A 14,200-nucleotide genomic window follows, 5' to 3' on the forward strand; every position below is an offset into this window, starting at 1 on the left:
ATAATTTTTATTGCCATCTTAGGGCATGTAAATATCCCCTATGATAGCAATAGTTAGTGACAGGTACTCTTTTTTGAAAAAATTGGGGTCTATTAGACCCTAGATCTCTCCTCTGCCCTTAAAGCATCTGACCACACCAAGATCGGTGTGATAAAATGTTTTCCCACTTTCCCAATGGCGCAGTTTATATCCGGGGAGGGGACATACCCTCCCACTGCTTGTAAAAGCAGTTTAGAGGCTAATTAGCCGCTAGGACTGCTTTTACATGAAAGCCGACCGCTGGCTGAAAAGAATGATACCAAGATGATGCCTAAACCCGCAGGCATCATTCTGGTATAACCATTCAAAGTCCAGCAACATACCAGTACGTTGATGGTTCTTGTTGGACATGTATTGTAATCTTTTTTTTTTTTCATGCAGCCTGTTGGCTGAACGAAAAAAAGATTGATCGGTGGGTATGCCCACCATTAGAATACCTCCCTTCATCCACCCACTTCTAATGATGGGCATACATGCACCATTTATATATGCCAAAGCATGGGGGCATCCTCCCGCAAAAAAGTTATGCCGCTCACACACGTATGTACGCCGCATAAAAAGTTATGGCGCATACACACGGTCGGACTTTTCCACGGGCAAGCTTCCGACGGAATTTTCGACCGTATGTACGCGGCATTAGGAGCAAAATCGCTCCTCCGCCCCTAATGCCCCCATGCTTCGGCATATATGCTCTTTTTTTAACTGTGGTGGTGAAATCACCTCCCACAGTGTTGGAGTCGCGGCTTTATGTATCGTGGGAGCAAACGCTGTTGCTGTCACGCTAAAAAAATCCGCACTGCAACTGAATGGCGTACCTGCTAAGCAAATGATGGTTAACATTATAACAAAGTAACATTACATTTTAACAGTAAGATCTTACCATACCATACCTGCAAAGCAAATATCAAAAACAAAACAAAACATTTTTTAACGCAACCTGTGCCTAAAAAATATATATGCCGAAGCATGGGGGCATCCTCCCGAAAAAAAAGTTATGCCGCGTACACACGGTCGAACTTTTCCACGGGCAAGCCTCCGTCGGAATTTCGACCGTATGTACGCGGCATTAGGAGCAAAATCGCTCCTCCGCCCCTAATGCCCCCATGCTTCGGCATATATGCTCTTTTTTTAACTGTGGTGGTGAAATCACCTCCTACAGCGTTGGAGTCGCGGCTTTATATATCGTGGGAGCAAACGCTGTTGCTGTCACGCTAAATAAATCCGCGATGCAACTGAATAGCGTACCTGCTAAGCAAATGATGGTTAACAATAAAACAAACATTACAGTATAACATACCATACCTGCAAAGCAAATACAATAAAACATTGTAAAAATAGAGAGAATAGATATAGAACAATAGTGAGTGGACAGTAGAGAGTGAACATAAGAGAACAATAAAGAGAGGAGAAAAATACAACCACAACTATTTTTGGATTTTTTATTTTATATTTTTTTTGTGTTTTTGTGTGTTTTTTTATTTTTTTTCTACTTTTTTTCACTTTTATGAAAACTATAAACTGAACGTTGCAGATTATGGTCTCTCAAAATGTGATGGCCATCACATATTCCGAGACCCTGTGTTGGTGTGCCTAGGACTGTGTGGTGCTGTACCCTACGCTAAAACTCAATTAGTGTGTGGTAGCGTTTGAAACATACACCAATGCAGAGACCAGGTTGGTCAGGACAGTCGGGACAATAAAAGCGGGTGTCACGCCTAAATCCGAGTTTGCTGCAGACACGACATCTTTTTTGGCGGGTTCTTTGGGTAGGGGTACCAGCGAGGACAAAAGGAAAATGCCTCTCATACAGCCGGCTCACTGCATTTGCGTTGGGAAGGTGGGGCACAGCACCATCTGGAAACAGAAGGGCTTCGACGATCTCTTCCTGGAATTTTAGGAAGGATCCAGTCCGTCCTGAAGCTCTGTATAGCACATGAGCGTTCAGCAAAGCCAATTGAAACAAATACACTGATACTTTTTTGTACCAGCGTTTGGACCTCCGGGCAATTAGGTACGGCGCCAACAACTGGTCATTGAGGTCCACCCCTCCCATGTTAAGGTTGTACTCGTGGATACAGAGGGGTTTCTCCACAACACCAGTCGCCGTAGGAATTTGGACTGCCGTGTCTGCGTGAAGCGAGGACAGAACAAAAACATTCCGTGAATCCCTCCACTTCACTGCTAACAAATTATTACACCGTAAGCAGGCTCTCTCCCCCCGACTAAGACGGGATTCTACAAGCCGTTGGGGGATGCCCCGGCGATTAGGTCGCACGGTGCCACATGCGCCAATTCCATAATCAAAAAGGTGACTAAAAAGTGGCACGCTTGTGTAATAATTGTCCACGTACAAGTGGTACCCCTTTCCGAATAAGGGTGACACCAATTCCCACACTATCCTACCAGCGCTCCCTATGTAATCAGGGCAATTCTCCGGCTCTACGTGACTGTCTTTTCCCTCGTAAACCATAAAGCTAGATGTATAGCCTGTTGCCCTGTCACAGAGCTTATACAACTTGACCCCGTATCTGGCACGCTTGCTGGGAAGGTATTGTTTGAATGACAAGCGGCCAGAAAACTTAATCAGGGACTCATCAACGCAGACAACTTGTTGGGGATTATACAAGGCTGCAAACCGTTCGTTGAAGTGGTTTACGAGGGGCCGAATTTTGTAGAGCCGATCGAATTCAGGGTCTCCCCGAGGACGACAGAGTTCATTGTCACTAAAATGCATGAACCGCAAGATCTGCTCGTATCGTGTCCTGGCCATGGAGGCAGAGAAAATGGGCATATGGTGAACTGGGTGCGTGGACCAATATAACCGCAGCTCACTCTTTTTAGTAATGCCCATATTGAGGGAAAGGCCCAGAAAGATCTTAAATTCGGAAACCGTAATTGGCTTCCAATCTCTGGCAAGGGACAGCTGGGGATTAGCGGCGAAGAATTGACCAGCGTACAAATTGCTTTGGTCCACAATAGATCTATAGAGATCTTCGGTGAAATACAGCGAATAAAAATCCAGTGACGTAAAATCAACTGTATTCACCTGAATTCCGGGTTGGCCAGTGAATGGGGGAAGTACGGGTGCTGCAGAAGTGGTGGGTACCCAATCAGGATTGGCGAATGCAGCAGGAAGGACACTATGGGGACGGGCCTGTCTTTGTCGTCTTCTTCTTCTTGGTGGCAGCGGGACACTACTAGTGCTTGCCACCTCTCCAGCTTGAACTGCACTTATGGGACTCGCCACGTCACCAAGTGTTACTGCAGTGCTGGATATATGACCAGGATGTACTAGGCCGCTGGTGCTTGCCAGTTCACCAGAAGGAATAGCGGCGCTAGTACTTCTCTCCTCCATACGAGAGCCCTGCGGTTCTTGCACCTCAGCGACAGCAGAAGATCGGGGTCTGGTACGCCTGACCCTAGCAGGGACCACTCCGTCGTCAGAGCTATCTGTCAGGGAGCCACTGTAGTCTACAGGATCGTATTCTGAGCAAGAATTTGACAGATGCGTGACCTCCTCATCACTATCTGACAGGCTCATAAACAAGTAGGCCTCTTCATCACTGTACCATCGATTTGCCATTTTGGGCTCTAAATTTAGGGGTACAGTGGTGAGATTCACAGGCAAAAAAGCACCTGACCTGTTAGCGACTGAGTCAAGCGCTACCAAAAAAACTGTTAGCGATCGCAGAGATCAGGCCTGACTCTGCGAACGCTGCAGTTATGTGTTTTTGTGTTTTGTGTCAGTGATCGATCGATCGATACTGCACTTCGGTGGGTTGGGCTGGGCGAAGGGGCTAAACGCAGGTGCTAGCAGGTATCTGGGCTGATCCCGCTAACAATGCGTTTTTGGGAACCCTAAACTGCAGGGGACGCTAGTATAGATCTGATCAGATCAGGTATCGATCCGATCAGATACTATACCACTAAAGGGAGGCGTATGGTGCGTGCGTGGGTGTTAGCGCTACTGGCACTAATCTGACGCTGCCTGGGGCGACGCAGACCCTATCTGGCGCTAAAACCAAACTTTTATCACACGCCGGGCGATCAGGGGGTTAAAACTTTATTTAAAAAAATATGGCGGGTGCCCTGATGCTATAGAAAATAAACAAACTAAACTGCGTCACCTGTGACACTTATACTGTGATCACTGGTGACAGGGGGTAATGAAGGGGTTAAACCTTTATTGGGGGGGGTTAGGGGGGGTCCCTAGACTTTTTATGGCCTAAGACTGATTACCTAAACACTTATTTTTGTCACTAATGACACTAGTACAGCGATCAAAAAAAAATCTGATTGCTGTACTGGGTGACACAGTGACAGGCAGTGAATGGGTTAATTTGGGGGGTGATCAGGGGGTGATCAGGGGGTTAAATGTGTGCCTATGTGACCTGGTGTTAGAGTAGTGTTGTGCAACTCACGTTTCAGATGCTCTCTCCCTCTCGGTCTGGAACGGAAAGACCGACACGAGGGAGAGAGCAGTACTTCCCCTGCCAATGTTTACAAAACATTGCCAGGGGAAGACAACCATTGGTTAGTGTGATCACCAGGTCCAGGCCAGATTTTATTGGCCTGGACCTGGTGATTGATCAGTTCTGAAACGAATCTGATCATCTGGAACGGCGGGGGGGCGCGCGCGCGCGCCCGCCCCATCGCCGTTCACGCGCAGGACGTATAGCTACGGGCTCTCGCCTGGGAGAGCCGACCTGCCGCCGTATTATGACGGTGCGCGGTCGGCAAGTAGTTAACACCGCTCCCATTCACTTCCATTGTTTTTCTCTACAGCGCGACTTGGGACGACATGAAGTCGGATCCCAAGTCGCCCCAGTGTGAACCGGCAACATGTTTGTTTAAAAAAATAAATAATAAACAAAAAATAAATAAACAAGGCTTTACAGCACTTTAACCACTTGCCTACTAGGCCAATTCGTACATTTCTCTTTTACATGTAAAAATCATAATTGTTTTGCTAGAAAATTACACAGAACCCCCCAAACTTTTTTTTTTTTTTAAAGCAGAGACCATAGAGAATAAAATGGTCTCTGCACAGTATTTGCGCAACAATTTTTCATTAAAAAAAAAAAAAAAAAACAGTTTCATGCATAAAAAAAAAAAAAACACAGTAAAGTTAGCCCAATAATTTTTTTTTGCATAATGTGAAAGATGATGTTATAAGTAAATAGATACCAAACTTGTCACGCATTAAATTTGCACACACTCGTGGAATGGCGCCAAACTCCTGTACTTCAAAAAACCCCTTAGGCAAAGTTTTAAATTTTTTTTTACAGGTTACATATTTTGAGTTACAGAGGAGGTCTTGTGCTAGAATTATTGCTCTCCCTCTAACGTTCGCGGCAATACCTCACATGTGTAGTTTGACTGATACATATGTGGGCGTGACATATGTATTCACTTCTGCGAGTGAGCACGCAGTGACAGGAGCGCTTTAAATTTTTCTAGTTTGATGCTTTCTTGGTACAATTATTTATTTATTTTTATCACTTTTTTATTCCTACTACAAGGAATGTAAACATCCCTTGTAATAGGAATAGTACGTGACAGGTCCTCTTTACAGTGAGATCTGGGATCAATAAGTCCTCAAATTTCAGCTCTAGGCTGAAAAAAAAAAAAAAGGGGACGACGATGGCCTCCTGGCTTCCCAACTGAGGCGGCAGAAATTTTTTAAATGCAGAGGCCGGGCGTAACATCATAACATCGTGCATGGCCTCCGAACGATCATAGAGACTTCAGGGACCATCTGGCCTGCTGGAAATCTCCATGGTCACCATCCGACACTGGCTGGTTCCATCTCTGGCTCACCGATCGCAGGGGCGACCCGGGAGAAGCCGCCTGTAAGAACACTCAAGCGGTTTAGCTGCTATGATTGTTCTTATGGTGAAGGGAATCGCCGGCTGTAAAAGATATCTGAATGATACCTGTGGCTGCAGGCGTCATTCAGATATCACTGCTCAAAGTCTGCAATGTCATATGACCTTTGACGGGTGGAAAGCGGTTAAGGACTTCTGACCCCCTGACATTTGGCATGGGTGTATACTTTGTTTTGACAGGTACACCAGCCCCCACTTCTGCTCAGGCCACCTGGGCGACTCGAACAGAAGTTCTCCTCTCCCACTCTGCAATCCTCTAGGACACGTCACAGGTCCGCAGAAGATTGCTCAGCCATTCAGGACGTGCAGGGCAACTCGCACATGTGCAGTGCGCACCAGGCTATGAAGCCGCAAACTGTCACAGCCGGGTGCCTACAGTAAAGAGGCCGGCGCCACGGAGAGGAGTGAGGCATTGGTCAGCTGCATCGCTGGACCGTGGGACAGGTAAGTGTGTGTTTATTATAAGTCAGCAACTACATTTTTTGTAGCTGCTGACTTTTGATAAACATCTGGAAATCCACGTTAACCACTTGCCACTTTCACCCCCTCCTTGCCCAGGCCAATTTTCAGCTCTGTCACTCATTGAATGACAATTGAGCGGTCATGCAACACTGTACCCAAATACATTTTTATCATTTATTTCCCACAATCAGAGCTTTCCTTTGGTGGTATTTTAAGTGGTTGTAAACCCTCGGGGAGAATTTACACCTACAGGGAAGCCTACACAGTCTCGGAGATATTTGCAATTTCCCTGAGCGATGACTTCAATGGCACACGCACCATCTTGAAAGGGCGCACTGTGTCGTTTCAAGCCGTGAAAAGCGTCTCCCACGCGCAAGCAACGTCACGCGACTCTGGCCAGTTAAGAGAGCTGGGGTTCGCAGCCCCCGGAAGAAAAGGGTTCACCCTTTGGATGCTCGCTGCCAGCATGGAAGACGGTGACATTGCAGGCTTTTCCTGCAGGCAAGTGTCACATAATGCCCATTATGCTTTACCTTTGCAGGAAAAGATAGGAGGAAGTAAACCCCATCAGGGTTTACTTCCTCTTTAATCTCTACTGTTTTTTTTTCTTTTGCTAAACAAACAGGGGAAAAAAAAAAATTGGAAACAAAAGTTTTTTTTTTACAGGTCATTATTTTCCATTACTGATGAGGCTGTACTGATGTACACTGATAGGCTGCACTGATGATCAGGACATTGAATAACAGTGCCCCGATTATCAGTGCAGATGTCACCTTTCACACTACCCGGTTACTGGCGTTCTACCTATATGTGCCCTTCGACAAAAAGTGCCTGCGCATGCGCAAGATGGAGCCGCACTCCAGCTGATTTGGCGATCAGCTGGAGTGATGCGACCATGGCGCAGGCGCACATCAGAGGAGGCAGTTTTCAACAGGAGAGAGAATGTCACGGACACTATTAAAAGAGCGGAGGGACACCGTAGTTCTTATATTATGCCTCGCTGTTGCGGGGCGGAGTTTCAGTCTGCTCATGGTCGCCTTTTGTCAGTGTTGCACGGCAACTTTAGTGTCTTATTCAGCGCCTGTTGCCTGTGTCTAAGGGCGGGTTGCAACACTGACAAAACCCGCCCTTCAACACAGCCACAAGCCGCCCTGCAACAGCGAGGCAGAATGCAACAACTACAGTGTCCCCCTCCGCTCTGTGTATAGCTTTCAATTGTGTCCGTGAAACTCCCTCTCCCACCGAAAAATGCCTCCTGTGATGTGCGCATGCGCCGTGGTCACGTCACTACAGCTGATTGGGAAATCAGCTGGGAGTGCGGCTCCAACCTGTACAACGCACAGGCAATTTTCGACGGAGGGCACATATCGATAGAACACCGGCTCTCTCCTCAGGCTGTGACAGAGTGAGGAATGGAATGCCGATAACCAGCAAGTTTGTTTACATTGTGATTGGACACAGCTGATCACGTGGTAAAGAGCCACTTGTGATTGGCTCTTTAGGCCTGATTCACACCTATCTGGGTTGCAGTTTGCAATACACATTTATGATCCATTGAAGTCTATGGAACCAAAAACAAGTCCCTGGCCCTTTCCATAAAATGCACAGATGGACTGAAGCGTGTTTCTGCAAAACGTAATCACTTCCATACAGGGCACTTATACACCTTCCCACCCAGACCACTTTTCAGCTTTCAGCGCTGTTGCACTTTGAATGACAATTGCGCGGTCATGCTACACTGTACCCAAACTACATTTTTATCATTTTGTACCCACAAATAGAGCTTTCTTATGGTGGTATTTGATCACCTCTGGGATATTTATTTTCTGCAAAAAAAATTAAAAAATTACCGGAAAAAAAAACATTTTTTTTTGTTTCTATTATAAAACATTGTAAATAAGTATGTTTTCTCCTGCACTGACGAGCACTGATAAGGCGGCACTGATGGGCACCGATGAGGTGGCATTGATGGGCACTAATATGCGGCACTGATGGGCGGCACGGATGGACACTGATAGGCGGCGCAGATAGGCGGCATGGATGGGCCTGGATAGGCAGCACGGATGGGCACGGATAGGTGGCACAGATGAGCACGGATAGGCGGCACGGATGGGCACTATTGTATGTGTTTTACTAATGGATGCCAAACAATGCCTGCCAATCAGTGATGCCCATTGTGGGCACTAATTGGCATCCATTGCGGCACTGATTAGCATCCATTTTTTGTGTCCTCATCCCTGGTGGTCTAGGGTGGCATACCTTTATTTTTTAATCCCTGGTGGTCCAGTGGGCATCCCTGGTGGTCCAGTGGGCATCCTCGGGGGGGGGGGGGGCTGTGCTGATATTCAATCAGCACAAACCCCCCCCCCTGTCACAGGAGCAGTCGATCGGCTCTCCTCTACTCGTGTCTGACAGATGCGAGTGAGGAAAAGCCGATTACCGGCTCTTCCTGTTTACATCGTGATCAGCTGTGATTGGACACGGCTGATCACGTGGTAAAGAGTCTCCGTGAGAGACTCTTTACCTTGATCGGTGTTGCGGGGTGTCAGACTGACACCCTGCAACAACGATTGCCGTGATGCGCGCAGCCGGGGGCGTGCAGCGGCTCAGAATCCTGAGGACGTCATATGACGTCCAGTCAGGATTCTACAACCACTTTGCCGACGTCAATGTGTCATTGGCGGGTGGCAAGTGGTTAAAATACACAAAAAATAAAAAATGCATAGGTGTGAACCAGGCCTTACCCTGATCTGTAATGGTCTGTGTCCGAGGGACAGAGCGATCACACAGAGCATAGTTCTGGGAGGACATCATATGACGCCCTTCCAGAACTGGATGACCACGCTGTAGCCATGATTTGGCTATAGCATAGTCAGCAAGTGGTTGTAAACCTCAGGCATGAAATAGAACAAAGCATATCCTTGTTTCAATTAAAATCACTAAGTGTCATTTCAGTGAGCTGCTTCATTCCTCTTCTATCAGCATGAATCACTTGTGACAAGTTTTCCTGACACCAAGAGATAAATGGTGACAGGGGAGGAACCTCCAGCTGATTGACAGCCTCAGCTCTGTTCCTGTGTGGAGGGGGGGTGTGTCGCATCCCTCCAATCAGCTCTCAGAGCTCTCCTCACTGAGTTCTGCAGAGTGTAACTTCAGCTCTCTGCCTGTTTTATGAACTCTCATGCAAGCTTTATAAATTCTGAACAGATAGAGAGATCTACAGATTAACATATACAACTTATGAAGGAGGATTTGTTTATTTACTGTGCATCTTCTGAGGATAGTCCCTTCGCTGGGTATATGGAAGGGTTTACCGATTACAGAGCTGCATGTCTGTATGTCTTTTATATCCGCCTCCCCATAAACAATGAGGTACCCCCATTCGTCTCACTACAGCTTGCCCTGGAGTCTGGACCTCCTGAATAACTGCAGCCATGTGTCACTGATAATAAGTATATTGTCGTATCTCCCTCTCACCTTAGTCCAGGAGCTTGTTTCATATTTATCATTCTTATAGACAGTCGCATTTTTATGTTTCTGCGGCCTGGACCTCTGCACGTTTCCCCTCTGAGAACTCATGCTGCCGAGTTTGAGCCACTGAGGCACCCTTACCGAAGACCCCCTCCTCACCTACCAGAGAACGACTTCCTCACTATCTCTCTCTCTTTATTGGACAACGTGTCTGCTTATCATACGGAAGGCGGTCCTCCGTTCCCTCTTTACGCACGCCGACCCCCCCACAAAACCTCACAGCCAGGGTCTTATCTGATTGGAACTCACGAAACAATATAGCGACATGATTGGTACGTTTTCTTTCGCTCCGCCTCCCATTCGCTAATAGCGACCCTTTGAAGTCACATATCTTCTCACGCTTCGATTGGACATCCTAGACGCTAGTGCCCCGCCCACTACTAACAGCAGTGTTTGGGGACTCCTCCCCTGCACTCCCCCCCCCTCCCGGGTTACTCGGCGGTGAGTCGCGGTGGTGTCTGTGTGTTGCTCCGGTGTGTAGTGTCGCAGCGCCCCGGTTGGATTACACTGACCTCTCCTACCAACCGTAAGGCAGCCGGAGCAACTCCTAAGCCGTGACGTCACTACACAGCCAAGTGCCTTGTGGACGGGTATTGGAATTGTCGTGTTTTGTTCATGTCGGAGCGAAGGCTGTCCGGGGTATGACGTCTAGAGGAGGGCTGGAAGAAACACGGGAGTGACGTCATCGAGTGTGGACGGAGTGACGTCACGCGAAACCCCCCCCTGCTGCTGGTTCCCAGAGGCCAAGGCGTCCAGATCTGACACCGCACTTTACAGGTCAGTGTTCGCCCAGTCTACTCTATGGTCACTGATCCTCCCTCCTCTATGGTGTGCAGTATTGGCATCCTCTCAAAGTTTCTTGTGTGGACTTTCCATCCATACTGTGGCTCCTTCACCTTGCAGGGTCTCCCTGGAGCCACCCTGACCAGCCACAGCTAAATCTCCCCAGTGCTTAGTACCGTGCTCATGGGACGCAACGCGCTGGGGACGACTCCGCGTGAGGGGAGATTTACTAACACTGGTGACGCTGTGTATAGAAACCAATCAGCTTCCAGGTTTTATTGTTGAAGAGGTTGTAAACCCACCAAAGCATAGCATACTAGCTCATAACAAAACGCTCACCTTAGATTGAAGTCCCCGTACACCGATCTGGCCGGCGACATTGCTCCCGGAGTCACTTCCAGGTGTCGTGGGCTCCGATTCTGTGATTGGCCGGAGCCGCAATGGCATCACTCCCGCGCATACTAGCTGAAGCAACGGCATAAACGTGCCATTGCTCCAGTGAGCATGTGCTGATGACGGTGATACAGGGGATATCTTCTAAACCGTACAGGTAAGCCTTATTATAACAACCACTTTAAGGCTCCGTTCACATCTTGGTGTCCCGGATCGCAGCCAGAATAGCCACGTTTCAGCCCCCGATCCCGAATCGCGGGACTTTGGCGGTACCTGACGCTTCCAACGGCTTTACTGCCCGTTTCCTACTGCGCATGCGCGAGTCTCGCGCTGACTTGTGAATGGGCACTGCTCTCTGGGATTACACACAGTTCACAGAAAGCAGCGCACCAAATTCACTAGAAGACGGACATCCGTTACGGAAGAGGCAGATTACGGACTTCCGCATAGCAACAGGTATTTCGGGTGAGTGTAATTTTTTTTTTTTTTTTTTTAATGGGTGGAACTCCACTTTAAGGCCCCTTTCACACGGGGCAGCAGAGGTGCCGTGGCGGTATAGCAGCGTGATTTTTAGCGCTGCTATATTGTCATATTTACCGCGATATGCGTCCGCTAGCGGTGCGGTTTTAACCCCTCTAGCGGGTGAAAAGGGTTAATACCGCCGCCAACGCGCCTCTGCTTGATTTCAATGGGAAGGAGCGGTAAACACCCCACTCCTATACCGCTCCAATGATGCGGCTAGCAGGACTTTCGAAGTGGTCCTGCTAGCGTACCACTTCAATGTGAAAGCCTTCAGGGCACGATTTTTTAAGGTGGTATAGCAGCGCTATTTTTAGCGCTAAACCGCCTGAAAAACGTGTCAGTGTGAAAGGGGCCTTACTAAAATCTGGTTTCTATACACGGCTGCACCAGATTTTAGTAAATGGCCTCTCTTGTGGGTTGCCCAAAATGTCTTTTAGAGCCTTTTGACACCGAGCCGCCCCGAGCATCGGTGGTAAAACGCTGCTATTTACAGTCAGATTTGCGGTGCCTTTCGTGGGGCGGGTTTCCCCCTGCTAGCGGCCAAAAAAGGGTTAAAACCGCCCGCAAAGTGTAGCCCATTGATTTCAATGGGCAGGAGCGCATTAGGATCGGTGAGTTCATCGTTTCTAATGCACGCCAAAGAAGCTGCTGGCAGGACTTTTTCTGACGCCCTGCCAGCGCACCGTTACAGTGTGAAAGCCCTCGGTTTTTCACACTGGAGTGAATGGAGCAGCTTTGCAGACGCTATTTTTAACGCTATAGCGCCTGAAAAAGCCGCAGTGTGAAAGGGGTCTTGGTGTGAGGCTTTAACAATAAAACCTGGAAGCTGATAGGTTTCTATACATACCTGCACCAATCGGCTTCCAGGTTTTATTGTCCAAGCCTCAGTAAAGTACACCTCCGCATTATGGGCAACACACAAGAGGGGAGATTTACTAAAACTGGTGCAGCCGTGTATAAACCAATTAGATTCCAGGTTTTATTGTGAAAGCTTCATTGAACAAGCTGAAGTTAGAAGCTGATTGGCTACCATGCGCAGCTGCACCAGATTCCGAATGCTCCCAGTTTTGGTATATTTTGATTATTCAATTGAATTGGCAAAACTTCTCTTCCAATGGATTTACACTGGCCAGTGGAGTTTTGTTTTTGTTTTCGTCAGTAGGGCTAGGTTGGCGATCGCTTTTAACCTCGGCGATGAGAAAATTCTAAGACAGATGGAAAAATTTTCGCGAATGAACCAAAAATTTCTAAACGCGAAAGTGTTTTTAACAAAATTCTAAAACACTCTTGATCATCATTCATGAAGTCATCAAATGTACAGGGAGTTTTTGTACAAATGTTTTAATATCTACTAGTGTATGGCAGGGCTCGACAAATCCCGGGCGCCAGGTCGCCATGGCGACTAGAAATAGGGTCCTGGCGACTTGAATTGGAAGGGGGGCAAAAAAAAAAAAAAAAAAAAAAATTTTATTTTGTGAGTTGGGGCCATCTGGTGGTGAGCCGTTGGTATTACAAGTTATTACCACCCGATGTGAGCTGGCGCCATCTGGTGGTGGCCGTTGGTATTACAAGTTAAGCATTACAAGTTAAACAGCAATTCTAATGTTGTTTTTCACTATTTTCACTGCCATCTTCTTCCGTCTAATTAGAACCCCCAAACATTATATATATTTTTTATCCTAACACCCTAGAGAATTAAATGGCGATCGTTGCAATACTTTCTGTCACGCCGTATTTGCGCAGGGCACATAGAAAACAATTGTTCTTTAGATGCCCTGTTCACACTACAACTGAAACTGTACATTTGTACATGCTCAATAAAGTTACAAACACCTGTAACGGGTAAAACTGGCACCAGGCCGCATGCTAAAACGGAAAAATTTTAGTTTACAAGTCGTGTGAATGAGCGTGACTTTCAGTAGTGTGAATGAGCGTTAGGGCTTAATACTACTATAGGACAGTTTGGATCCTGAGCATTGGGCATGACATATGGAATAGAAGGGATCAGTGTGCCGTGTCCCGTGACCTATTCCTCCTCCTGGTAGATCTTGTCAGTGGATATACAGAGCCTAGGATTGTCTGTAGATCCTAGATTTGCAGTCATGTGAGACTTGTCTATCAGCCGAGTCACAAGGGTTTTATTACACCACTCTGGGAAATGAGAACAGACTTCTTACAAATGTTACTAGCAGTCTAATGTCTTCTGTATTTCCTTCATCAGCAACATTTGGAGCACCCTTCCAGATAGTAAATAGAAAGCAGATCTAAACGGAATTACTTTAATCATGTAAGTTTCATAAGAACTTTTCAGTCTGGAAGGCCCATTTCACACTTCTGTTGTAAGTCAATGGGAGTGCATTGGTGTGAAAGGGCCCTAAGCATCACGAAGGTGGGAAATGTCCCTAAGGGTCCTTTTCATTAGGGCAATTGGCACTCTGTGAATTTTGTTGTCTGACTGATGGTTTGTGTACAGCTGCCCAGCCTATACAGTGCAGAGGCTGATAGTGGCTGCAGCTATCCGTGATGTTCGTACAGCCAGTGATTACTTGTATTTAGGTCTGTATCCAGCCACGGTCACTGCA

General features: G+C 47.2%; 2 protein-coding genes across 2 annotated transcripts in view; one reads left to right on the forward strand and one right to left on the reverse strand.

Annotated features, from left to right (window-relative positions):
* Positions 1–10,125, reverse strand: part of C1H9orf85 (chromosome 1 C9orf85 homolog) — a 44,892-nt gene extending 34,767 nt beyond the window's left edge. Inside the window, exon 1 of the mRNA XM_040356476.1 lies at positions 9,867–10,125. Within this exon, the coding sequence (XP_040212410.1) occupies positions 9,867–9,968 (102 nt within the window). The 5' untranslated portion in view covers positions 9,969–10,125. The remainder of the gene's footprint in view (positions 1–9,866) is intronic.
* A 74-nt stretch (positions 10,126–10,199) lies between these two features.
* Positions 10,200–14,200, forward strand: part of ABHD17B (abhydrolase domain containing 17B, depalmitoylase) — a 49,677-nt gene continuing 45,676 nt past the window's right edge. The window contains exon 1 of the mRNA XM_040356465.1: positions 10,200–10,697. The gene's annotated coding sequence lies outside the window, so the exon portion shown is untranslated. The remainder of the gene's footprint in view (positions 10,698–14,200) is intronic.

Source organism: Rana temporaria, chromosome 1 (genome assembly GCF_905171775.1).
Source record: "Rana temporaria chromosome 1, aRanTem1.1, whole genome shotgun sequence".
Classification (NCBI taxonomy): Eukaryota; Metazoa; Chordata; class Amphibia; order Anura; family Ranidae; genus Rana; species Rana temporaria.